The sequence below is a fragment of the Camelus ferus genome, chromosome 7 (genome assembly GCF_009834535.1).
Source record: "Camelus ferus isolate YT-003-E chromosome 7, BCGSAC_Cfer_1.0, whole genome shotgun sequence".
NCBI classification, from domain to species: Eukaryota; Metazoa; Chordata; class Mammalia; order Artiodactyla; family Camelidae; genus Camelus; species Camelus ferus.
This window is the reverse complement of record NC_045702.1, coordinates 1,105,771-1,131,097: the sequence shown is the minus strand read 5'-3', so window position 1 is coordinate 1,131,097 and position 25,327 is coordinate 1,105,771. Positions and strand designations below refer to the sequence as shown.

Genomic DNA, 25,327 nt, shown 5'->3' with positions numbered 1-25,327 from the left:
CTTCTTTGTAGTATAACCAAGCAGGCTGCGCAGGATAGAGACTTTCAGCAGCTGAAGTGGGGGGGGGAGAGTTCAAATGTCCCCAAATGCAGAGCCTCAGGGGGAGGCGCAGCTCCCACTCACACGAGGGGCAGGAGCTAAAAGCTGGCAGCGGAGGACCGGGGAAGGACGAGTAAAACGCACCGCGCAGGTCGGGGGGCCGCGATCCCCGAGTTGTCCGTGTTGTTTAAAATCCTTTTGGTAACTGAAAAATAAAGTCCATGCAAGAACTAGGAAAACAGACAAACACAAGCTCTGATGGTAACAACGTGTCTTTTCAAAGTGCCGCCGGGGGAGCGTCCACGCGGACCAGCTCCTGGCTTCTGCGTGGGGCAGAGGCTGGACGAGCCGGGGGAAGGGCCCGCTCTTGGTAAAGTCTTGAGTTAAACGGACACATAAATTAGTTAAGTCTCGATTCTGTGGAGCTGTAACTAACTGGAAGTCTCAGTGAGCGTATTTTTATTACAATTACAAGTTTCGGCATTCCAGCTCTTCCAGAAGAGCCCAGAACTGCAGGAAAGCACACTGATAAAAGAGCGCTTAAACACGGTGCAATGACGTGCAGGGTTCTTCCTGGAGCCAGGGAACCACGAACCCAGCCGCTGGGACGCGTGTCCAGGGAGGGCCATGCGGGCGGCTGATGCTCTGAAAGGCCCTCGTGCACTAAACACGTGCTTGTCAAGCCTGGCTGTGACCTTCACTAACCTCGACCACAGAAATCTACAGAAAAGGAAAGTCAATCTTATGAAGACTTACAACTGAAATCCTGGTAAAAAATAATGAACACATACTGTTTCAGAAATATTCTAATTAATAAACTTAAAAAATTAGTAATTTTTTGGGGGGGAGGGTAGAGTTAGTGGTAGAGCACATGCTTAGCGTGCATGAGGTCCTGGGTTCAATTGCTAGTATGTGCATTAAAAAAAACAAACAAGTAATTTTGTCCTGGGGCGGGGGGAGGGACGAAGTAGGAGTTTGGGATCAGCAGATACACACTACTGTACGTGGAACAGATAAACAACACGGTCCTACTGTACAGCACAGGGAACTCTACTCAACACCTTGTAGTGACCTAGAATGGAAAAGAATATATATATGTGTAAACGAATTACTTTGCTGTGTAGGAAACTAACACAACATTGTAAATCAACTATACCTCAATTAAAAATGTGTGTATCATCAAACCATAAAAAAGGAATTTCGTCCTGACCACCTGCTCTTACTGAACAGGGGAGACGCTCATTCTTCCATACGACTGAGAGCTTGTTGCTTGCTGGGTACTTAAGGGTGACAATTTCGGGTGTGCGCAGGTGAGGTGACAGAGGTCTTCTGCAGGAAGACTGCGAGAGAAGCCAGGTGCTAACAGTAACAAGGACAGTGAGTCCCCTCCTCCTTTCCAGCTGCCATTTTCAAGAAGCTCAAAGAATTTTAAGTGAACAATTTTATGAACCTTATTGTCTTATTTAACATCTTAAAAATCAAGGTTCTATGAACGTCGGTAACACACAAAGATGAATCCTTATAAACAATGGAAAATAATTAAGAGAATTATACCCTGTTCCCATGAATGTACAGCTATTAGTATTTAAATTTAAGGCAGAAGAGCTTGGCTTGCCGTTCCGAGGGAAACCTGGGTCCTCCTCTGACTGCGGGGGAGTTAAGAGCTGCAGCGCTATTTCAGATTCATGCTCATGTTTTGACGGGTTTCACCATTCACTGATTCATTCATTCATTCATTCATTCACTCACTCATTCACGCAACTACCTTTATTAAATGTACCGTGTGAGCCGGGAACGTTGTCTGTTCTGAGGACCCAGCAGGGAGCCGGTCAGAGCCTCTGTCCTCACGCGGCTGAATCTCCGTCTGGAGACCGGACCACACACAAGTAGATAAATATGGTTGAGAAAGATAACGTCAGACAACCGTAGGGGTGAAAGGACGTAAAACAGCCACACAGGGGTGGCTGGGGCGGGTGCGGGCTCAGGGAGGGAGGGCCCTCTGAAGAGCTGATTGCTGAAGGGTGGGGGGGGCTGGGGCGCAGAGGACCACGGAGGCATCACAGGAGGAGCACCCTGGGGTGAGTGCTGCCGTGGGGGTGGCCTGGCTGCTCCGGATCAGAGAGGAGGCCAGGTGGGCCCGGGGGTGAGGTGGGGCGGCCAGGGGCAGGCCAGGGGAGGAGTCTGGGGTTATTTCCAGAGCAACGGGAAACAGCTGGAGTTGTAAGTAGAGGAGTCACATGATGGTAAAAATGCTCTTAAAAGTTCACGTCGGCCACAGGCTGGGACTGATCACGCCGGCCGGGCGGTCCCACAGGAGCGCTCAGTACCTGGGACTCGGAACCACAGGGTTAGGTAGAGAGCACACTGGAGGCTTTAAATCTGTTTAATACAGATTCAGCTCATTTCCTCGTCCAACCTGTTCTTTCTCACACGCCTAAAGCTCTGCAAACCTTAGCCAGTCATGGTTTAAACTCAGCCTGCACACGACCACGGCGAGGAGAGATCTGATCTGAGAAACAAGGCCACAGCCCAAATTCACCTGGCGTCAGAAATCCGGGGCACGTGGGAAACGCTCCCTCGGCAGCCCTGACGTTTCTAGCCACCCTCACACCTTTGTTACGCGGACAAAGTGCTCAGACACGGGACGCACCACTTAGTTTTATCTTAGCCGTGCTCCAAAAGCTCACGGAAGACAAGTCTGCCCAAAGGGCCACAGAAAAGGAACAGCCAGTAGCTCAGCACAAAACCGAAAAGGTGAAAGCGGTCAACAAGCAAGCTGGCCTGGACCACGCGGACACACTCACACAAGCAAGGCACTGACGGAAATACAGGGCGTCTCCAAACACGAGCACGGCCACGTGGCGGGCGGGCGGTAACTGGTCGCAGTCCTAGGAGCACATCGCCCCCAAAGGTCGGAGGCACCGACCACCTGGGTCCCGGGTACTGAATTCCCATGGCAGTCGTGACTGGCTCCCAGACGACACAAACACGTTCCGTGAGAGCGTCGCAACCCGGAGTAACCGACGGGGCCGGTGCATTAAGGTACATTCCGACGGAGCCAAGGCGACATCAAGCCTGAGAAGGCCAGAACTCACGGGGGTGGAGGGCACACCCGCACTGCGTGCCACCCCCTGCTCATGCCCCGCAGCACCACGGGGGAGGGGAGCTCAGAACTTCCGAGAGAACCGCCCAGGGCTCAGGTCCCGCCTCTTCCACCCACCTGAGCAGGGCTCAGCACGACCTTAAACCCAGGACATGCACGGGACTTGCCACGGGCCCTAAGAGGGACGTCCCTCCCGGGCCAACCTTCCAGAGCTTCGAAAAATCTGAACGCTGCCTTTCTCGTGCTCCGAGCGACACTGAGCTCCAACCAGATGATGCTATAAACTTGGGATGTTCATCCGTGCCTTTGGCTCCGTGGGAAAAACCAAGACAAAGAGACGTGCTTTCAGGCACTCCCAATAACCAACTGGTTGACTCCTTACGGCCTCTCCAGGGTCCTGTGCAGAGCCTGGCACCTCCCAGGTGGCCAGACGCCGTCTGTGGGATGGACGAGGGGAGCCCGGTCCGGAGTACGTGCCCCGGCTCCATCGCCTCTGACTCGGCCCCCGCACCGAGGCTGGAGCTGCCCGCCGGACACATGGGCGTAAGTGACCACCAGCATCACTCTGGAGACCACAGTGGGAGACACTGAGACGCGGTGGCCTCGCCAGTGAGATCTTTTTGGAAAAATGGGTATCAGTGCTTCGTTTTACAGTTCTCTTCAACAGTATTTACTTTTCCATAATCTTAAATCAAATAAACACTGAGAAGGGGGAAAGGCAGACCTCTATGCTATTAAACAGGTTTTAATCCTTTGTAGAGTATGCTCCTATATTTTAATTTTTTTCAGCCTCACTTCTTTCCTCTGGCTAGCTGACTGACTCTCACCTGCACCAGCATGTTTGGGAATATTGCATAATCGATTCCTGGAACACACGAGCAGCTCTGGAGCCTATAAAATATTTATTCACTTTCAAAAATAGTTGCACCCTGCTGTCAAACATGGACAAATTCACGTGGAGTATCAGAAAATGGCCATTTTTTAATGGCAAATGCTTCCCTCAAACCTCTCTTTCCACTAAAACATTTTCCTCAAAATTATTTTCCTAAGAAAGATTAACAATTTCAACATTAGCTGCTAATCCCCTTTCATTTAAAACTCTGCTGATAAAATTCTTTGCTTGTCATTCAAATAGTAAGTAATAATTATAGATTTGAGGCTTCCATCTCTGGATTCATTAACGGTAAATTGCATGGAAGTCTGAAGCATAAGGCGGCTTTGATACATCTCAAAATGCAATTTCCATAGCTTCCCTTGGCTATGTACAATTAATTATACAGCTAATAAGGGAAATATGTTAATGAAAGAAACATTATTCATCCAGACCACCTGCCTTTACCAAATATCTTTTGTGTGTTTCTCTTCTTTTTGTACTTTTGGTCTATAGACAGTAAAAAGGAAAAAAAACCCCTCACAATTGACAATGCAGTGATTCTCAACATCAGTCTGCCAGTCAGCCGCTACTTCAATTAACACAAGTTGAAAGAAAAATTAATTCAACTTTATGACATTTCTACTGATTTCTGCCCTTTAAAAATTTAAAATATCTACCCTTGGCATTTTAAACTCCTGAAGTAGCTGCTTATCAAACAAAAAATTACTATTAAATCGTCTTATTTCTACCAGTGACACACCCATCTTCATAGATAAATGGAAAACACTGGAAAACTTAGAAGAAACAGCGAGAAAGATGAAGAGATAAACCCCAATCATTCTAAATAAAATCTCACTCGTTTCTCATTCGTTTAAAGCCTCTGTGTTTAACAACAATTACATCCTCTCATTCTCTGGAAAAATCAAAGTTTGACTATAGACGGTTCAGCGCAGAAACCAATGTTTACTTTTACAAAGAAAGTTAGTGTGTCTGAGACCTTAACGTGGAAGAGAAACCAGAACAGTTTAACTAGAAGGGGAAGCCGTCGGCAGAAAGCTGCGTTTCTATTTCCTTGTCATGAATACGCAGGCCACGTGACGGAGTGCACTTGCAAGCACTCACCTTACAACAAATTCTTAATATAAATCAGTACAAGTCTTTGCTAATGAGAAGGTAAGACCTTGGCTCCAGCCGCAGCGATGCCTCTTTGGCAGATGAAAAATACTTCCAACCGTGAGTTATTCAGAAATTCCATTAATGTTCAAAACGCAACAGAAACCAACCTTGGATTCCAGAGTTGATAGGAAAGGGAATAAGGGAAGAAAGAGTCATGACCGATGCAGTTCTAAGACAACCGACCCTCGAAGAAGACGTTCTGATACAGTAACAAATGCTCGGAGGAAGCAGAACCTCCAAGCGTCCCCGCCGCCTCTGCCACGGGGGGTGGGCGCCCAGATGGGGAGTTGTGCGATGCAGAAGTCAACGACACCTTCGCTGGTGTTCAGAGAGTCGGGCGGCGCTGCCTTAAGATCTTCTTCAAAAGCAGCTGTGAGTAACGTTTCTGCATGTGCACCTGCAGATCCTGCATGTAAAGGGCCATCCATGCACCCCTCCCCAACTCGACGGCTACCTACAAAACACAAGTGGCCGATTCCAGGGCACGATCATGGGAGCAGACTCTAAGACCCAGCGCTTCACTACCACCGACTGACGTGAAACGGCCCAGAGGAGACAATTTTCACTCGAGAGATGACGACAGCCGCTTAACAGGGAAACCTTTCAGGAAGAGGCAGGAGGAGGGAGGGTTGCCTGGCAACACGCAGACCGCATCTCGTGCATGGTAAAGCAGGAGGGCTTTTCTTAGCAGCAGCCTTTCTTGTTCTGTACCAATGATGTCCTCATTACGATCTTCTGATGAAGTTTTTAGGGAGAATAAAGAATTCTGGAGGGTGCAGTAAATGTTACCTAGGCAAGCAACACAGACGTGAATTTTCTCTCCTATATCCAGATGGGAAATGCTGGGTTCTGCATCCATTATTAGAAGATATTTGCAGAAGTTCTCAAAGTGCTCACTGGAAGGAGAACTGTCTGGTTTTTAATTTCCCAAAACCAACAGGCTTCGTGCTCATGAGCGGTAACACAAGAATGGAGGAACAGACGTGGTACCACTGCTGAGAAGGTTCACCCGAGACTCACAAAGCTACCTTCATCTTCTCACCAACTCCACTTGCAAGGAGGGAACAAAGCCTAGACGTCTCCTCTCTCTCCCCCAACCCTCCAACCAGCACTGAAATAGCTAAGGTTCAGTGAAGAAAAAGGAGGAATGAACAATTCCAGAGGCAGTCACGGGAGCCCCGAGTTGGCCGATGAACGTTCTTTATTCGATCGCTTGGAAGTGAGGAGCTCGAAGCAGAAGAGAGAAGAGTGTTGATCTTTTAAAACTCGTTTTCACTTTTTAGGGTGAAAAGTTAGAGATAAGGCCGTCAAGTGTGTTTTCCAGCTTTTCCTAGTTCAGCTGCCAATCGTGCTGTGCACGGCCCCAACCCCACGCCCACGGCGCTCCAGGTTTGACGGGTGAAGAGGGAGGATGATCAGATGTCAGCCTTCCTGCTCTTCCGCTCCAGCACAACCCAAATGCGGAGCCTGGAGCCCGCACCTCCAGACGGCTGCCTTCATCACTGCAACACACGTGCCAGCCGGAATTTCTTCATGCCGCCCGCTGTTCGCATTTAGGGTCCGCTCACCTGCCCACCTGCCTGCTGACCGAGGCACCTGTCAGTGCACATCCACAGCTGGCTCCTTTCGGACACACAGGTGTGCAGGCACTTCCTGAAGCAAGGTGCCCCCTTTGCCCGTGTCCCGAGAGGGCAGTGTGGGAAGTGGCCTGGGTGAGGTCGCTGATCGCCCTCTTTGATCACAGGCAGCCACCATGAGGTGTCCTTTGTTACGCAGAACATAAACGCTCTTAGACGTGACTGTCAGGGTGACGTGAAGTTAACTGGCAGCATCCATCTGCGCTGTGTGTGACCTGCACTGAGTCTCACGTTCCCAGAGGTGAGAGAGCAGGAGGACCTGAACGGCCTCTCCTACAGGACACCCAGAGCTGCGGGGCGAATGGCACAGCCGCCTCCCACAAAATCAGGGTGAATCCTCAAGAACCCACATGAAGAGAGGAGTGAAGTGGGGGACACGTGACCTGAAGTCACTCAAGCCTTTGGGGGAGGGGCAGGGCACGGTGACTTCCTGTGCCTGAAACCCAGGGTCCTGGCTTCCACTGTCCACCAGGGGCCACAGGGAAACCTGGCATGCAGGAGTGGGGGCTGGATGTGAGACCCCCGCACAAACCAGCATGTGCAGAAGACCACGCTCTGGGTGGAGGGGTTGCCCAGGCCACCAGAAAGCTTCTCTGTCTCCACACGGACTCGAAATGGGAAGACAGCTGGACCCTGGGCCTCACCTAGGATGAGGCTCGAGTTTACACTGTCGCCCTCGTCTGGGAGTCTCTGGGTGGGGAACTGACATAAAGATGGTAGAGGCTTTAGGACAGCCTGGAGTGGCTGGAAAATCAGTCTCGAAACCCGTGTTCTGAGGTCAACACTGTCAGCACAGAGAGAGGAGCCAGTGACCGGAAATGACAGGCCCCCCGGATGGCAAACACACCAAGAGTAAGGCATTGACTCACAGGAACCCAGAAGACAGCAGTACTGTGTGGAAACAGTCAACTACCACACTCGCAGCGCTGCAGGCGTGGAGGGGGAGCCGCAGTCCGAGGGCAGCACGGCAGGCAGGTGTGAAGGCGGCAGAACGCCACACACGGCAAAGACGCTCCCGGAGACGACAGGCACAGTGGACGCACCGCACAGCAGACCGGACGCTGCCGAAGAGACACAGGCACGCCGGGCGGCAGGTCTGAGGGCGTCCCCCGGACGCAGGGCAGCGGGGTGAGAGCAGAGGAGTCGGGAAGGGGGGCGGCCCAGCCGCACGCTGCGGGTGGGCGGCTGTTTCCAGAACTGACGGAAGACAGGGTTTCTCTGACTCAGGAATCACAGGAAGTCTGGAGCAAGTACGTATGTGTGTGTAAATGTGTGTACAGTAGGGCCACGCGCACCAAGACAGGGCACGAGGACATCCCAGGACAACGAGGCGCAGACGGCAGGAAGGAGCAGCCCCGGGCCCGCGCCACAGCCTTTCAGCAGCTGCAGCGCTGGCGGCAAGGGAACAGTGTTTGCAAAGTGACGAGAGAACCTCAGCTAGACGCCGATCCTTGTCTAACGTGCTGCGCAAGTCTGAGGATTAATTAAAGACGTTCTCAGACAAAGGCGGGGAGACCTTCCGACGGAAGGACTGAAAGAAGGATGTATTTCTGGTAACAGGGACATATTACCCAGAAGAAAGAACTGAGAAGCAAGGAGTGACGGCGAAGGAAAGAAAACCCAGTAAGACGAGGGCCGATCTGAACAAGTGCCACCACGAATGTCAGTAATAAAAATGGTTGATTTAAGGGTGTGAAAATAAGGCAAAACTAAAATCCTGGGCACCCACATTCTGCGTGTCAGAGTCATCACGAGTTCAGAGTGTCTGGGTCTATCTGGGACGCCGGCAGAGACGGTCACCTCAGACCCTGTTCAGCTGTGCCTGTCAAGACCATCTGGACAAGTGTGAGGCCGTAACTGCTGCGGCGTGGCGGGGAGAGGGCCTCGCCCGGCAGGAGTCGGGAGGCGGTGCAGCGCTCCCACGACGGGGCAAGGCCACTGGAGCCCCACACGAGCTGCACACGCGGAAGGGCGCCTTTCACACGCCTCTGACAGCGCGGCCACGGTTGTCTCCTTCCCTCACCTCCAGCACCTCTAACACCAGCGACGTCTGGACGACACTCGAGCAAGCGGACAGGCCCTCTGGCAGCGGGTGCCCCCTCCTGACAGCCGCACTGCCACGCGGCCTCTGTGAGCAGCCGGGTTTCACCAGTGGGGAATCCCAGACTGACGGTTCTGGGCTGCCCCAGGTGTCACCCCGGGGCAGTTCCCGCTTGTTTGTGACAAATGTCTCACCTTCTGGTAGGTGTGCTCAGGTAAGCGAGCAAACGAATCACCAGGCGTCACTTTCTTGTTCAAGAAACCGCAGGGGCCACATCCAGATGGAGGCTGTGGGACCTTCCCATCTCTCCCACCAGACTTGCATCCTGGGAGCAGAACCAGCGCTCCTGGAGGGGCCGTGATCTTTCCTGCTGTGCCCCCCGGCCCCCGGCCCCCGGCCCAGGACAGCTGCTCCGCCTCGACCACAGCCGCGCTGGGACCAACTCCGCCCCTCCCCAGGCTCCCTCCGCCTCCCCAGCCCTCGTGGGGCTGGAGGCGTCTCCGAGCAAAAGGACACGAATTGGCACTTGGCTGCGTCTTTCTAGCCACGCACCCCTTTTCACTTCAAATAGGCTGTAAACTTCTCAGGGCAAAACACGGGCTGTCAACTTCACTCAGGAGATTTTTCCTGGACGCCTACTATGCCCAAGAGCAGCGCTACTCACCGCGGGTGACACGGTGAGCACAGCCGGGCTGTCCAAGAGTGACTGGTGGGACGTCACGGCTTAATGCGGTCTCAAAAGCTACATTTTATGTACTGTTAATTTTACACATGAATTTGTACCTGAACAATCAGAAGGCTCCATCCTGGGCCTGGACTAACCCTGCTGTCACTCTGTTCCCTGAACGTCTCTCCAGCTGCCAGACCAGGAGGCGCCCACGGGCCAGGAGAGCGCGGCCTCTGTTCCGGTGTCTGGTCAGGTCCCGCTGGCCACGGGGACCTCAGGGAACATTTCTCGTTCGTATGTACGAATGGAGACCTTCCAAGCGCTTCGTGGACGCCACGTGGAGTTTCCTCCCCTCACAGACGCAAACTCCCCATCACATTCAATGTCTGACATTCACACTGGTTCAGCAAATACTAATTGGACGCGCAATTCTCCTCACTCTAGGAGGGAAGGCATCCTGCATTGTTGTAACATTTTACACAGTAAGTCAAACCACACCCCTACTGCAAACACAGCAGTTCTGCTCCCCTCCCCACCCCCGGCGGTGAGAGGTGGGCAGTGGAAGCCGCCCTCCGTGCCCACTTCAGCACCAAACCATTGTAAGCCACTGGTGTCACGGCTGCAAGGAGAGCTGGTGCCGTGGGGACGGCCACGTGGGGCGGCAGCCGGGTCACAGCCCCCGCCCAGGGCGCCAGGCACCTGGGAGGGGCTGCAGGTCATCTCGGTAGGGAAGCACCCGGCCCAGGGCCCCAGAGCCTGTGTCCGTGGGCTCGATCCCCTGCCACCTTCTCCCCGAGGGGCGCCTGGCCCCTCCCTCCCACACAGCGTCTGGCCCAGGTCCCAGCGCCTGGGGGAGAGACTGACCGGCCTGACCCCGTGACTGCCACGTGCACCCCTCCCTCCCCGAGGATGCTCCTGAGATGCGCCTTCTCCCAGGGAAGGTGGCGGGTGGAGGTCAGCCCCCAGGAAAGTGTGACCTGCACCAGGGAAGTTGAGGTTCACCAGCCTCTGCGCCATCCCAGCCGGCCGTGCTCAGGGAGTGGGGGCCGCAGAGCAGACGCCCCGGAGTCCCCTCGGCAGTGCGACCCCCGCTCGGCCCCACAATGCACGCGACCACAGAACATGACGTGGCCTCCAGCGGCGTCAAGCTACCGAAAACACCGGCCCAAGCCTTGGTCCTTGCCACGGGCTGTGTCCCTCAGTTCACACGCTGGAGTCATGACCCCCCAGACTTCAGGACGTGGGTGTATTTGGAGACGGGGTTTAGAGAGGGGATCACGGTGAAGTGAGGTATACGGGTGGGCCCTGACCCAGTGCGACTGGTGTCCTTATAAGAGGAGGAGATCGGAACGCAGACAACACAGAGGGACGCCCGTGTGAGGACATGGGGGAAGACGGCTGTCCGCACGCCAAGGACGAGGCCTCAGGAGGAACCAGCCCTGCCATGCCTGCCTCTGGGACTTCCAGCCCCCAGGACGGGAGACAATGAGATTCTGTCATTTAAGTCACCCCGTCTGCCTGAGCCAACCAAGACTGGTCCCTTGAGGCCCAGAGACCCCACCACAACAGTCAGGCGCTCCTCCCTCAAGAGCCACTTTCCTGTGACATCACCAGGCAGGTTAGTTTTGGAAGCCGTAACAACACTCTGCCGTCCCAGAGCACCGACGCTCAATTCTCACACACAGGAAACACAGGCTCGGGGCAGTCAGCCGGCCAGCCTTCCAGCCAGGTCACTCATCCCTGTGGGATGTCCAGAGGGTCCCTGCCTCTCTCACGACGACCGTGGCTGGCTGTCCCATGTGGACTGGTCACTGGGCACACAAGACAGACAAAAGCAGGCTGGTTTCACAATGACATGTTCCGTGAACCCCCGTTGGCGTCCACACCTGCTGACCTGTAACTATGTGCAGAACTTCCACTCTGGGGTCGTGGCCCCCCACCCTGAGGGACACTTCTGAAATCACTCTCGGAAGGAACAATAAGTGGCTCCCAAAGCTATGAAAAATCACGTGTGGCCAGAGAAATGAAAATTAAACTACTCTGAAATAGCATTTCCACTCACCGGTGGAAGATCAAAGTTGGCCAACACCCAGGTGGGGAGGGTCTGGGGCACAGGTGTCATTTTCTGCAGAGCTGGTGGGAGCGTCAGGACGTCCACGTTTTGGCAGGAAGCTTGGCGACACCTCTCAGGACACACAACAGGCACACTCGATGACCCAGGGTCTTACTTCCAGAAATTCAGCCCACAGCCATCCTTACATATGCTGTGACGGAGCGGTGACGTTTGAACATTGGCTCAGTCACCTTGAATCATATACAATAAACAAACCGCTGTTCACTGAGCAGCAGAATAACACAGACTGTCCAGACGAGCGCGGGCACGCGCTCCGTGGGGCCGCCTCCCAGACGCCGCGGCACCGGGAGGCTGTGTGCGGCTCCGGGCAGCGACGCCGGCTCTGCACGAGGGCCTGGGGTCCCGGACGTCGGAACAGACCGGAAGACACGCTCTCCACCACTACCTTCCCACCAGGTGCACAAGTCGTCACGAAAACGTCTCCATTAACGCAAACACAAAACACAACCCTCGAACCTGGGCGGCTGGGACTCAAACAACAGGAAAATGCTAAGAAAACCGTAAACTTAGGCCACTGTAAACTTGCTTTTAAGAAGATGCAGGATTTAAAGCCGCACACCACTCTTTTTTATAATTCTTTTTTAACGGAGGTCCTGGGGATTGAACCCGGGACCTCACGCATACGAGGCAAGTACTCTGCACTGAGCTCTACCCCACCCCCAGCCCCCAGGGCATTACTCTCAGTCTGGAGATGGGTGCATGAACGCCCTCCTGTGAGGGTGAAAATGGGGAGGGCGGGGTACAGCCCTGAACTCCAAGGGGGGCAGAGCAGGGTCCCGATCCTGATTAAACACCGATGGTGCTCCAGGCACCCGCCAGGCACCGCCACACACTGTCTGGTCTGAGTAACTGGGCTCCCCGAGCAGTTAGAAGCGGGTGTGGACTCGCTCCACGGCAGCGGTTTCTAGGCTGGAGAGGTGGTGACTGGGGTAAGAAAGCACACAGACACAGGAGGCTCTAGAAAAGCCTCCAAGCCAGCGAGACGCCGTGACTCAGGTCGGGGCCGAGCCCAAGGCCAGGGCCGCCGTCGGGAGCTCAGGCTGACTCTACCCGAACTGGACTCTGACTGATGGCCTAGCTCTTAAGTGTGTCCCAGGGTCATCTGAGTGGGCACTTCTCACCCCTGCCTGCTCCTCTGACCCCGACTCATCTCAGGCCCACCTTCCTGCTCTGGAGACTCAGCACAGCCCAGGACCTCTGACCTGACACCAACACGCGATGTGGCCTGGAAGGCTCCCCACGGCCACCCCCAAAGTGCCGTCACCCACGCCCACCAGGCAGGGAGAGCTGGGGGCTGCGGGCCTCTGCTTTGATGCGTTCGAGCCATTTCACTCCCAGAAAGCCTCTGTCTCAGTAGCAGGACGTGGTCAAACAGCAGGAAACAGCTTCCAGGCAAGAGTGTGCTGCTCCGAGCATGAACCACAGAGACCAGCACCGCCGGCGGGAGCCACAGCCTCGGAGCTCCACGTCTGAGGATGTGGTTCCCCAGCGGCAAGGAGACCCCTGGCTCAGATGGACTCGAAGCCGCTGCCACCACTGGTGTCAGCGAGCGGGTGCACAGCTGCAGGGAGCCCAGCCCAGGCACCTTCACCACCAGGACAGTGGCCAGCTGAGCCGCAGACACACGTGCAGGCCAGAGAGAGCAGGGCTGGAGAGAGCACGGCGAGGAACTGTGGAGCCGCCCCCTTTTAGAAACACAGGTGCTGCACTGAAAGATGGAGACACGGGAACCAGGGGCCCCCAACGGAACCTCTGCTTCTGTTCCGTTCCTGTGGCTTCCAGGAAGAGGCGTCTGCTTCCTGGTTAAGCAACTGACTCATACCATCGATAGGTATAAAAGTGTAAGTTAAGGAGAGAGAAGACGACCAGACAGGGAGCTTCCTCAAAGTGCAAGGGTCAAAAAAGGCTCTTCCTTGTGAGACTCCAGGCGTGCAGAGGCGGCCGCCTGTGGGGAGGCCACGAGTCCTGCGGGCCGGGCTGCGAGGTCAGAGGGGCCCAGCTCCACCAGCACGTGGCCAGGTCCACCGCGGCTGCCCGGTCCTCACCCTCCGTGGGCCCTCAGCCACCACATCCCCAAACACTCCTGCTTCCATAAGCTTCTTCTCTTCTGGGGCCGTGGGAAGCCATGGGTGCGAGGCTGCAATGTTGTGACTTTTCAGGGATTTATCTCACTGCTCTTGGTTTTATTGCCTTCATCTGTGAAATGGGCTAAAACAGCTCCTCCTCCACGGTTTCTTAGGGCAGTGCTGTTACGTAAATGCTCAGCGACACTCTTTCCTGTTTTATCGTATTTTCCAAGAATAAAAGGGACGCAGAGATTCAGCCCAGACCCTCCCCTGCATCATGGATGAAGACGTCGGCCCCTCCAGCTACACGGCCCCGTGCTTGGCGTCCGGCGCCCGAGGAATCAGGGCCTCAGGACCGCCACCTGCCCTCGGTGTCGCCCACGAAGCCGTCAGGCTGACACATCAGCCTCTGAAAACAAATGTGGTTTAGAAACAGATCTTCTTGAGAGATAATTCAGAGGTGATGCTTCGCCTCACAAAAGGAGGCAGAGCTCTTAAGTCATGTCCCGGTTGCATATTTAAGGCACAACATTGTAAACTTACTATACCTCAATAAAAATATATTTAAAAAAACCCCCAAAAACCAACGAAGTTGACAACAGTTCCACAAAGTCAGTCAAAAGAGGCCGCCTGTTTCCGGAGCACTGCTCCAAGCCCTGTTGCCTTGGAAACCGACCAGGCTTATCGCTGGGGCTGTTTCCCTTCCCGTCTCCTCCTCCTGGCAATGCTGGTCCTTCTGCAAATGCTGCGGGGCCCCCACCACGCACAGGGCCCTGCGCCCGGTGTGGCCTCGACTTGCTGAGGGAGGGGCCACAGTCACAGCCTCCTGGAGACCGCCCCCCCCCCCCGAGCACCTCCCCGTGCGCCCGGGGCTGCTGGTTTCTGGGGCACGAGACGCTTTCCGTGTGGAGAAGGCCCTGTTCTCCCATAGTTTCATCAAAGGAAAACTGGTTTGTTTTTCCCTGTGATCCTTTCTGGTGGATCTGCAGTTGGAGGCAGCGATGCCGGGGAGGTTCCACGATGCATGGCACCTCTCAGGCCATCAAGTTCATCCCTCACGGGGGCCCTCGCAGGAGGCACTGCTCCTAAGCCCGTTTGGCAGATGAGAAAAGAGAAGTCGAAGGGCTTGTCCCGGGACATGGAACCAGCAAGCGGCTCAGCTTCCCGGCTTTGTCCCAAGTTCACAGGGCCCCAGAATCCGTGTGCCACCCCCAGACTGGCCCTCAGTGCCCTGAGCGGTGGCAGTCTGATGCTGGTCAGTCTCCGGGGGAAGACATGGCTCCTGGGAGGGGCTCTGACGGCCCCACCAGCTCCCACGTTTCTCCTGAGCAGCCGCCCAGGAACCCCTCCCCCAACCAGGTTCCTGCACCTGCCAACCCTTGTGGTCCCTGAGACCTCAGTGCCCCTGGCCTCAGGCAGTACGTGCTCCCTGGGCCATTTCTCCGCCTTGTCCCCCAGCCTGGACGCCTTGCCCAGGTGGCTAAGTTCCTCAGCCTCCTCCCCCATGAAGACTGTCTGGATTAAACGAGCTGGTCTCAGTGGCTTCATCGTCTGCACCGCAGCCTGTGACATCTCGTCATCAGGGAGACCTTCCTGCCTCCTCCCGGGGGAGGGTGAGGCTGCTCACCCCCCAGGTGGAGCGTTTATTTCTAAAATTCTATGTGAGGGCTCCTAGCATTAAGTCACAGCACATACACTAAGGACACATTGCAGTGGACGGAGTGGCCGGGAGAGGGAGAGGGAGAAGGGCGCTCGGGCCCCCTGCCCCACCCCCGATGGTCCTCCAGTGGGACGGGTCAATATTCCGCCTTTTACCTTCCTACGCCACTCATTCCTTCAGAAGTGCTTCTGTCCTTTCACTGGTGACTGGCCTCGGGGACGAGTGTCCTTCCCAGGCAACTTGTGGGGGCCCCTCGCTTCCACCTGCTGTCCAGACGCAGGGAGCTTTGCCGCTGACTCCAGCACATCTTCAGTTACGACGGGAGCAGCTGGACACCAGGAACAGCGGGTTCCTGGGATCGGCCTGGATCTCGTGTGACTCACCGCCTGGTCTCTGAGTCCCTGGCACGCAGTTTGCGGGGGTCATTACGCCAGCCATCTGATAAACACAAAACGTTTCCCCGTGGCGCCCGGATGACTGACCACCGCAGACTTGTCTCCTCGTGGTCTTGGTGAGTCCTGAGGTCCCGGCACACGGTCCCCACCATCCACACACCAGGTCCCCAGATGGTGACTCCGGTCTAGTGAACGTGCCCCACGGCCTCTCCTGTGAGACCGGGCCGCAGCTCCAGAGCCTGAAGGATGGGTCCTTTCACCTGCTTTCTGTGGGTGAGAAGCTGTACAAACGCCCAGTGGGGTTCACGTCCGCCATGTCTCCAGGTGTCTGGGTCCCAGAGGGGGATGATGCCCGGCGCAAGGACAGGTGTGGGGCTGGGAGGTCGCCCAAACCCGCCATAAGGGGTCAAAGGGCAGAAAGCAGGACCCAGGACTGAGGGGCAGATGCTGCCCATTGCAGGTCCCCTTGGCTTTCCGGCTCCAGCTGCCCACAGCCTGTGCCCTTGGAGTCGAGAAAGTACCTGGATGCCCACTTCAAATAAAGCACCGGTGAATCAGAAAGGCCCCTGAGTCCAGGGTCTGTGGTGGAGAGCTGGGGACGCTGACTGTGTGGGTCTCCAGGCTGGCCGGGTGGTGGACATGCGTCTGGACACACGACGGCGTCTGAGCTGGGCAGGGCCCTGTCACCTGGGCCACCTCGCACCAGGCTGTAGCAGCCACCTGGCCGGCTGGAGACTGAGTCAGCTCGCAGCCGGGGCAACTCAACTGAGAGGCAATCACCCGGCTTCCTTTCTGTCTGCCTTTCACACGTGAACTCAAAACACAATTTTCTACCCCAAATACAACGTTTCCACATCCCACTTAGACTTGAGATATCAGCAGACTGTGACTCAAGTGACTTGAAATCTGAAAACCTCACAGCACAGTAAAGGCTCTTGGAGTGAACCTCCCCAGCCAGCCCGCCTGGCAAGTGCATTTGCTGGTGCTGGTCCCCAGACGGAGTCTCACTAGAAGGCTGGACTTCTAGTCAAGGTTCTTTTTCTGAAAGGGACAAATATCCAAATGTTCTCTGAAAGGTCAGCTCTAACGCAGCGTAACCATTATCCATCCAGGGAAGAGGCTCTCCGAGTTGCTGGCTCGGTGCACAGCAGGGCGTCAGCACACGTCTGCACCTTGAGCTGTGAGCCGACTGCTCCGGGAACTGCAGGCACGGGACTCGGGACCCAACCGCGCCCACACCAGAGCCTGAGGAGCACCCTGTGAACTCAGCCCCGGGCGCCCTTCCACCGCGAGGCCGCGCGTGTGACCGGGAGGAAGCAGGCACGGACGAGCGGCCCAGCCTCGGCTGCCCGGCCAGCTGGACACCTCCACTTCGTCTTCATTTTGTCCTTCATGCCCTCTGAGGCCAGCTGCTGCGTTCATCACTCTCCCCGTGTCTGGTCCGAACCGGTCCGGCATCCGTGCCTCCCGGCCCAGGACTCAGACATCCTGCAAGTGAGTGCCTCGGCCCCCGAGGTCACCTCCAGGCTCTGCTTTTTCGGGAAAACGTGGGCTCCTGGCTGCTCTGGAAGGAAGGTCTGTGTTCCCTCAAATTGCTGTGTTGAGTCCTAACCCCCAGGGTGGCAGTGTCAGGAGGTGATGAGGTCACAGGGTGCAGCCGTGGTGACGGGGTCGGTGCCCTCGTAGCAGACCCCACAGAGCTCCCTCGCCCCTTCCCCACGTGAGGATGCAGCAAGAAGCTGCCGGCTGCGGCCAGGAGCGGCCCTCCGCCGCACACGGGTCTGCGGGCCCCGGACCTCAGACTCCCGGCCTCCAGACGGTGAGCGGTGTCTGTAGCTGAGGCTGCCCAGTCAGAGGTGCCCGTCACCGCGGCCAGCGGGACCGAGACCCCGGCTTCTGTGGCCTAACTCCCCTTGTCCGTGTTGTTCTTAAACGAACAACCAAGGAAAGTTCCCACAAGAAGTGAATGTTCAGCGCAGCAAAAGCACCTTGCAGGACCCCCCCCGCACTGGGTTTTGGGACGTTAACCACAGAGGGAACCCCTCCCCAACGGGAACCCCATCTCCAGGGGAGAGACAATGGCCAGGAACTGTGTGTCCAGTGACAGTCACTGGACAGGACACCTGCGGCCGGGGTGGGAGAGGGGTGTCCACACGGCCTTCCGGACTTCCCAGCAAGAAGGGCTGAGATAGAACAAATGCCTCTCAGCAAAACCTGGCCATCGAGGGGGCACGTGCTGGGGGGGCAGGGCCACTGGGGGGGCTTCCCACTGGGAGGCTTCTGCACCGTGGCCTCCAGCAGACGCTTACGGAGCCCCGATCCTTCCCATGTCACTTTTAATTAGAAGATGCCCGTGAGTGATGTTAATTCACCTGAGGAGGACTGGGGGCAAGGACAGGACTGCTGTCTGTTGCGTCGGGCTGGGGGGAGCCATGCACACAGCAGGCACTAACCGATGTGCACCCACCACTGGCACAGATAGCCAAGGTGTAACCCCGCACTGAGGGGTGTGCTCGGGTTCTGAGCAGAGCAGAGAGGACCCCAAGTGGCCAGTTCTCAGGTGCCCACTTGGGGAGACCTCAGTGCAGAGGGGCTTGGACGTGTGGCTGCCCTCCTCCTGCCCCTGAGCCACCTGTCAAGGTCACGTTCCCCCCACCTTACATCTGCTGCCGCAGGAATCGGGGCGTGTGAGTGGGGTGGGGCCCCGCAAGCCTCTCCCTCCTGTCCCCCCGACAGAGACGGCCAAGCCCGTCCCAGCACAGAGGACGCGCGCCTCACCAGGACCATGTGGCCGGTCGAGATGTCCATGTTGGGCTGCACAGGCTCCTCCGACCAGGACGAGGTGCTGCTCCGCGCAGAGGGGCTGGGCATCGGCCCGTCGCTGAACTGAGACGACACACTGCTGACGCGGGACGTGTGCGGGGCCTCCGGGCGCTCGGACGTGCGCACGGCCATGCGCTGCCGGCACAGCTCCTGCAAGACAGGGAGGGCGCAAGTGAGTGCCGGCGGGGGTCAGAGCTGGGTCCTGAGAGCCAAGGGGCTGGGGATTCACCTGTGACCACACACACCTGCAGATACACACACAGACAAATATGCTGGAGACACACATGCCACATGGTACACACAGGTACACACGCACAGACACACAGGTTCAGGAGAAGGTGTGCTCTGACTCAGGTGCCCTCCTCCTGTATCAGAGTGTGGGCCACGGAGGGAGGCGAGGGGTTTTGCACGATGGACGGAAACACAGACACTGGCACCAGAGTCGGGGTGTTCAGGGAAAACCCCTCTTTCTGTTCTTCTCCTTGTTCCCTAAACTCCGCCCAAGCGGACAGGACAAAGTGAGTCTGCGGAGGATGGTGCCAGGCTGGCGGGAGAACGCCCGTTTTGCTGGGCACACCGCTGGGCAGGGCTCGGGTGTCGGCGAGCTGAAGGCCCGGCCCCATGGAGAACCACAGAGCCCCTCTGGGTCCCCGCGGAGTCTCGGGCCACCTTGCACAGGGACGTTTAGCCAGCCCTCGTGGGAGGCCCGGCTGCGCCCTCGGCCCCGCAAGGCTGCCAGACGTGGGGCTCCGGCTGCCTCCCCAGTCACCCCAGACTCAGCCGGATGCCCCCGACTCCGGAGCATCAGCGGTGATAGGAAGATCCCAGCCTTCCGCTTGGGCCTCCGAATAAACCACACGGAGGGAAGTCTGTCGGAGTCTGAGCCCACGAGCTGCGGACGTGCCCAGGGGCCACCCCACCTGCCCTCCAGCCCCCGGCGGCTGGGCCTCCGCGCCCTCCGTGGGCTTCCCCTCCATCACCCGGGCTGCTGCTTTCCTCGGCACTGGAGGTCCTTGAGAAGCCACCGAGGGCGGGTGGCAGGGCCCCCGGAGCTCCCTGGGGACGCTGTGCTGGCCCTGGGGGCCTGTCCAGGTGGGAGGACGGCCTGGGTGCTTTGAGGGTCTGCTAGGCACCACCAGACGTGAACCCCCTCCCCACTAGAGCGACTGGTCACAGGGACCAGTGTGGGTGCCTGCGGGGGACCGTGGAAAGGACAAGTGAAAATGGAAAAGGGCCAACGGTGAGGTGAGGTGGGGTCTCTGACGAGAGCGTCCCACCCCCCAGTCCCTGCCCCCGTCCCTCCCCGGCCCCTCCCCCTCCCCACCCCTCCCTTCTCCTTGCCCCACCTCATCCAGCGCTCAGAATTACACGTGGTTTCTAAACAACAAATTTGTTTGAAAAACCCACCCACGTTTCCCCAGAATCTCAAAAACACAGAGCCCCAGACACAAGGAGCCAAGTCCACCTCTCACTTCCCACTAAGGCACACGGGACGTTGCTCGAATGGGCGAAACACACCAAAAACGTTTCTGCAGTAACGTCTACAGTTCAACACAGCTCACCCAAGACAGGTCTGACGGAGCTGAGGCCAAGGGAGCTCAGAGCACGTCCTCTGAGAGAGGGCTCCTCGGGGGAAGAGGATCTGAGGTGCGAGGTCTCCTCCCCGAGAAATGAAGCACCAGGCCTGCCCGGCGTCTGCCTGTGAAGCTGTTGGTGACTGCCCAGCCTGCACCCGGCCGTCCTGGCTCCCCGGGGGGAGGCCAGGCTCTGTGAGAACTTGGGCGAGCCACTCCAGGTCCCCGAGCCTGCGTGTTTCCACTGAGAAGCGGAAGTAACAAAACGGTACAGAAGGAAAGGGTCCGTGAAGGTGGAGCTCCCAGCACAGTGCCTGCCGCCCCGCCCCCATCGTTGCCCAGAGCAACAGCGGAGGAGCCGCAGCGACTAAAGGAAGACAGTTCTCTGAACCAGAACCGAGTCTTGGCAGCTTGGCGAGGTCAGAGACGTTTCTAGAGGAGACGCAGGATTTCAGAGCTGGCCGACTCAGACCTCCTCATCTGACAGGTGATTAGTATCAGTTCAGAGGCGCAGCCAAGGCCACACCGGCGCCCGCTGGTCCCACCAGGGCTGGACCCAGGCCCTGCACCAGAGAGCTGAGGCTGGGTCACCGCTGAGGCCAGAGAAGAACTTCCCGGGGGTGGAGCCACGGGGGGTGAGCAGGGGGACGTGGGTCCGTGTAACCCCGCTGGCAACACCGCTGAGACCCAGCCCCCATCTGCGATCTGACCGCTCCTGGCAGTGTGACTCCGCCGTGCTGGCGCACTGTCTGGAGGTGCAAGTCTGGCTGGAGGCCCTGCCGACGGGGACGTGGCCTCTTGTGCGCATGTGGGCTGGAGCCCACCTGCACTGATGGGCTGTGAACGTGGCAGAGAACTGCGCACCTGCAGCTGGCATCTCCCTGCTGAGGCAGCCTGGCTCGTGGCCGAGCTTTCCTGGGCCGACTGGAGGCAGTCCCCTCAGTCCGCAGCTCGCTCGTCCACAGGGGTCTGCCTGCCGCCTTCCGCGAGGCTGGGGTCCGAGCTCCACCCTGTGCAGGAGCGGGCACGGGGGGCCTCTTCTCCATCTGCCACTCCTACCTCGTCTTCCGGACCTGAGGCTGGGTGGGAACAGTGCCTGGGCCACGGCACAAGGCCACGAAACTGGAGCGATGACAGCTGTGTGTGGGTCTCAGGTACTCTGAGGCTCACTGAGGTGTCTGATGGAATCCAGAGTCTGCCAGGCAGGGCTGGGAGAGCCAGGCTGCACACCCGCCGCGGGCAAACGCCCCCTCGGCTGCTTCCCTTGAGTTGACACAAGAAGCGTCGATCCACCGGCTTGTGACAGAGCCCGAGATCACTCACAAGTGGTTTAGTGCGACACGCCCCAGTCTGATGGGCACGCCCACCAGGAGGGGACACGCCGTCCCGCTGCCCAAGGAAGGGGCTCGGAACCCGCACATCTTCAGCACCGCAGGGCTGGTTCTGCCCCGCACCACGTGCCGTCCCTCCACGTCACTGAGGACCTGAGCCGCGAGCTCTCACGCCTGCCACGGCCTCTCAGCCTCCTCCCCCACCTGCTGCACAGTCACAGGACCCGGCAGGTGTCCCCAGAGAGGCAGGCAGGAGCCAAGAGATGCAGAAATCTCAGGGGGATCACCACACGACCTTTTAAACTGGTCCCTGAGGTTGATTATCCTTCGTAAATTATTTATAGAAATTCTATACGCTGTCCATTCTCTGTACTGTGACTTCAAAATTAAAAACGTCTCAGGAAAAATGAGCTTCTTTTTAGAACAGAGAAAAACAATGCAGACAGTGCCTGACTTCGCAAGGCTCTGGCCGGGGTCGGGAGACGAACTGACTGGGCCTGAAGCCCCTCGGCTCAGGGGAGCCTGTCAATCCTGTGCGCTGCTGGTCTGAGCCCCCAGCAAGCCCATCACGGGGGTTTGTCGGGGAAGCCCTTGCTCCCACACCCTCCCGCCCCCAGACTAGCAAGTGACCCCCCGGGGCCTCGGCCTGGAGCCGTGTTCCTCATTTGGAAGTGTCACCTGGTCGTAGAAAGGCGACCGCAGTCCACCCGGGGACAGGTGATGGCACGCTCTCACTGACCCCTCGGGGGGAGAGAGACCCCGGGCTGGGCTCAAACACTTATTTAAAATGCACCTTCAAGTTCACAGCATTAGTTCTCATTGCAGGGCAAGGCTATCGGACCAGAGCACTCACCCGAGTTTATCGCCCTGCAATCATTACCAAACCTGCAAGGGGGCCACGCAAGACCGGACAGGACCCCCACGCCGAGGACAAGCCAAGACCAGCCTCCTATGAGTGACGTTCTGTCGAGTGAGTTTGGAACACAGGGCTGTGACCATCCGTGGAGGGCGTTTAATTTGAGCAAAGGTACCTGACAACGGCAAATACCCTGCAAAGCATGCTCTGAGGAAGACAGATACCAGCCCACTTCCGTTTTGAGCTCTTCCTGGTTTGGCAGGAAGGGCAGAATCTACACTCAGGATGCAGACTCCCTGGCTGAGGTCACGGAAACCCTGACCTGTGAACTAGAGGGGCCGGCCAAGGTGCAGACGCAGGTCAAGCCGTGGTTCCCTCCAGCGGCACACACATCCTGAGCCCGGTGGAGGCTTCTGGCCAACGGTCTTCACTTTGCAGGACGAGAAGGTGCAGCACCTTCCAGCCCCTTCGTTAAAAAAGTGTTTTAAAGTGGTTGAGATGCCGGCTGACTCTGCTTTACTTAGAGCAGTGCCTGCTTCCGACCTAGGATGGCACCGCTGTAACGAACTGCCCCTGAGCACTTGGCCTGATGCCCTGGAGTTTAGAAAGACAATTACGACTTTGTGCAGCAACCCAGGGACTCGGTAACCAAGAGGCAATTAATTATGAAGGAAGAAGACAGACAGATTGAACCAGTGAATCTTTCAGCCATAGACCTACATGTGGGGTCGACCAGCCGTCCATGTAATTCGTCTCTAATGGTGCTTCCTTCCACGTCTGCAGAGCCACGGGTGCCGAGCCCAAGAACCGCACCTTCGCAGACCTGGGGTGAGCCTCTCCCATCACCAAGAGCTCCCTGCGGCCGGGAGCTGGCGCCCTCCTCCCAGGAGTTTGGCCAGATCTGTTTGTTTTCTCATCCCAGCGCAGGAAAGGAGAAGCCAGCGTGTGTGTCAATTAACAGAAAGTTGTTTTCTGGCAGCGAAAGCGGCGATCACGTACACGGGCGGGGGGGGGGGGCACGTGCTGCTTTGGGTTTCAAGGCGTCTGTCTCTTCGGAGCTTCTGGACCCTCCCGGGAGCGGAGAAAATCACCAAGGGAAACAGACGCAAGCCATTCCAGCTCCGGGCGAGAGGGACACTCACAGCGCAACGGGGCGGACATGACCCTGGGCAAGCCCACAGCAGGGACATCGATGCCTGTCCTCTCAGGAGGCAGGTCTTCCAGGGCCACCAGTGTCTCGGGAGGAGTCCCACGGAGGAAAGGAAGTCATCGGTGGTGGAGAAGACAGAGCCAGGCCAGCTCTGTGCAGCTGGGCGTCGGGGGCCCAGATCGCCCCAGTCAGAAGCCCGGCCTGGCCGCTCACGAGCTGCGTGACCCTGGACAAGTTGCCCGAGTCTCTGTGCTTCAGTGTGTCACCGGCGAAGTGGGTGTAACAGTGGAGCGGCTGCGCTGAGCTGCTGGGAGGATCCTAAGAGCGAACGGGTGACGCAGTTAACTCGGGCTGGCTCGAAGCGCAATCTAGCCACCATCAGTGTCCTCCTCGTGCTGGACGCAGCCTCCCCGCAGAGCCTCCTCGTCTGCAGACGGGGGAGGACACGGGAGTCAGGACACCACACCTGAGGGGCCCCAATCCACACGGGCCACTGCCTGCTGCACTGCGCCACCAAGGGCCGTGCGGAGCCCCGTCTGCCGACCACCACTGTCTTGAGCAAGAATCTCTCCGCTCCCTTCCTGGGGAAATCGGAGCTTGGAAGTTTCCGAGAAGAACGGAGCAGCATTCCCACAGCCCCTAAACTTAAATGTTCCGTCACAAAGCAACCAGACGTGTGAGGCTTGTGTCCCTCTGTTCCACCAGATCCAAACGGCGCCTCACCTGCCCGGAAAGCTAAGAGGGGCACCGACGCTCCAACAAGAAGACGGCAAACACCCATCCTGGCGCCGCTGCCTCCGACCTGTCCGGGGCCAAGGGGCGTGGTGATCAGAGTCACCCCAGCAGCACACGCAGCCCCACCGGCCACCCGGAGGCCCCGAGCCTGGTCGCCCCCTGCCCGGGGCCCAGTCAGCAAGAGCAGGGCAGCACCGGACGTGCTTCTACCCAAGAGCTTCCGAGTTTCAGAGGGAGTCCTTAGGGTGCGAGGACGCAGGCTCAGAAAACAAGGGCACACGCCGCGTGTCGAGCCACAGTCATCCCTTTCTGCAGAACCTCAGGGCACAGGCCCTGGGCGTCTCTGCAGCGTCTCGAGGTATTTTGTACGTCTTTGTAACACACTTTGCTGAGTGCGTCGACTAGGATTCTGAGGCAGAAATCCACCCACACACGTAATAACGCAAACGTCCCCTCTGCGGTTGTCGCTGCCGAGCAAGACTCACCCCGAGAGAAAAGACCCGCCGTCCCTGGATTCCGCCGAGGGAGAGACAGGCCGCCAACGGCTTGAGAAAAACCCTTTGTACCTTTCAAGGAACAACAGGAACAAAGCGGGCCCGCCGGAGAGCGCACACAAAGGCGACCGGGGTTTAGGGTTATTTGGGGACGTAATTAGTGGCAACAGGGCCAGACGAAGGAGGGGTGCACAAAGCCTGGGAGAAAGAGAAATGGGTTCATCAGGGTGTGCGGGGGCGGGGGGCAGTTACTCTGCGGACAGGACAAAACCCCGGGAACGCGCTGCTAGGGAGGGGCTCCCTGGGGCGGGGCCCGAGCCCAGCAGGGTGAAAACGGGGGGGGGGGCAGAAGCACCCCAACCCCACGGAGGAGGAGGCGGCCGTCCGCCTCGTCACGAGCAGGCGGCCACGGGGCCTGGGGGCACAGGGAGGCCCCCACAGAAGCCTGGACGTGGAGCCAACACCCTGAGAGGGCAGGGCCCCCGCGACGCCGCGGACGGAGGGGCTCCGCTCGGGGAGGGGCACAGGCTTTCGCCTTATTTTTTACTTATATTTTCTAAGTGGAGCAGGCG

At 57.6% G+C, this 25,327-nt stretch overlaps 1 protein-coding gene across 2 annotated transcripts in view; it reads right to left on the bottom strand.

Moving 5' to 3' along the window:
- The window catches only part of PTPRN2 (protein tyrosine phosphatase receptor type N2), a 519,894-nt gene that overhangs the window by 66,414 nt on the left and 428,153 nt on the right, over positions 1-25,327 (bottom strand). For both annotated transcript variants that reach the window (XM_032482973.1, XM_032482974.1), the window contains one exon: positions 18,571-18,765. In XM_032482973.1, coding sequence (XP_032338864.1) covers positions 18,571-18,765 — 195 coding nt within the window. The remainder of the gene's footprint in view (positions 1-18,570; positions 18,766-25,327) is intronic.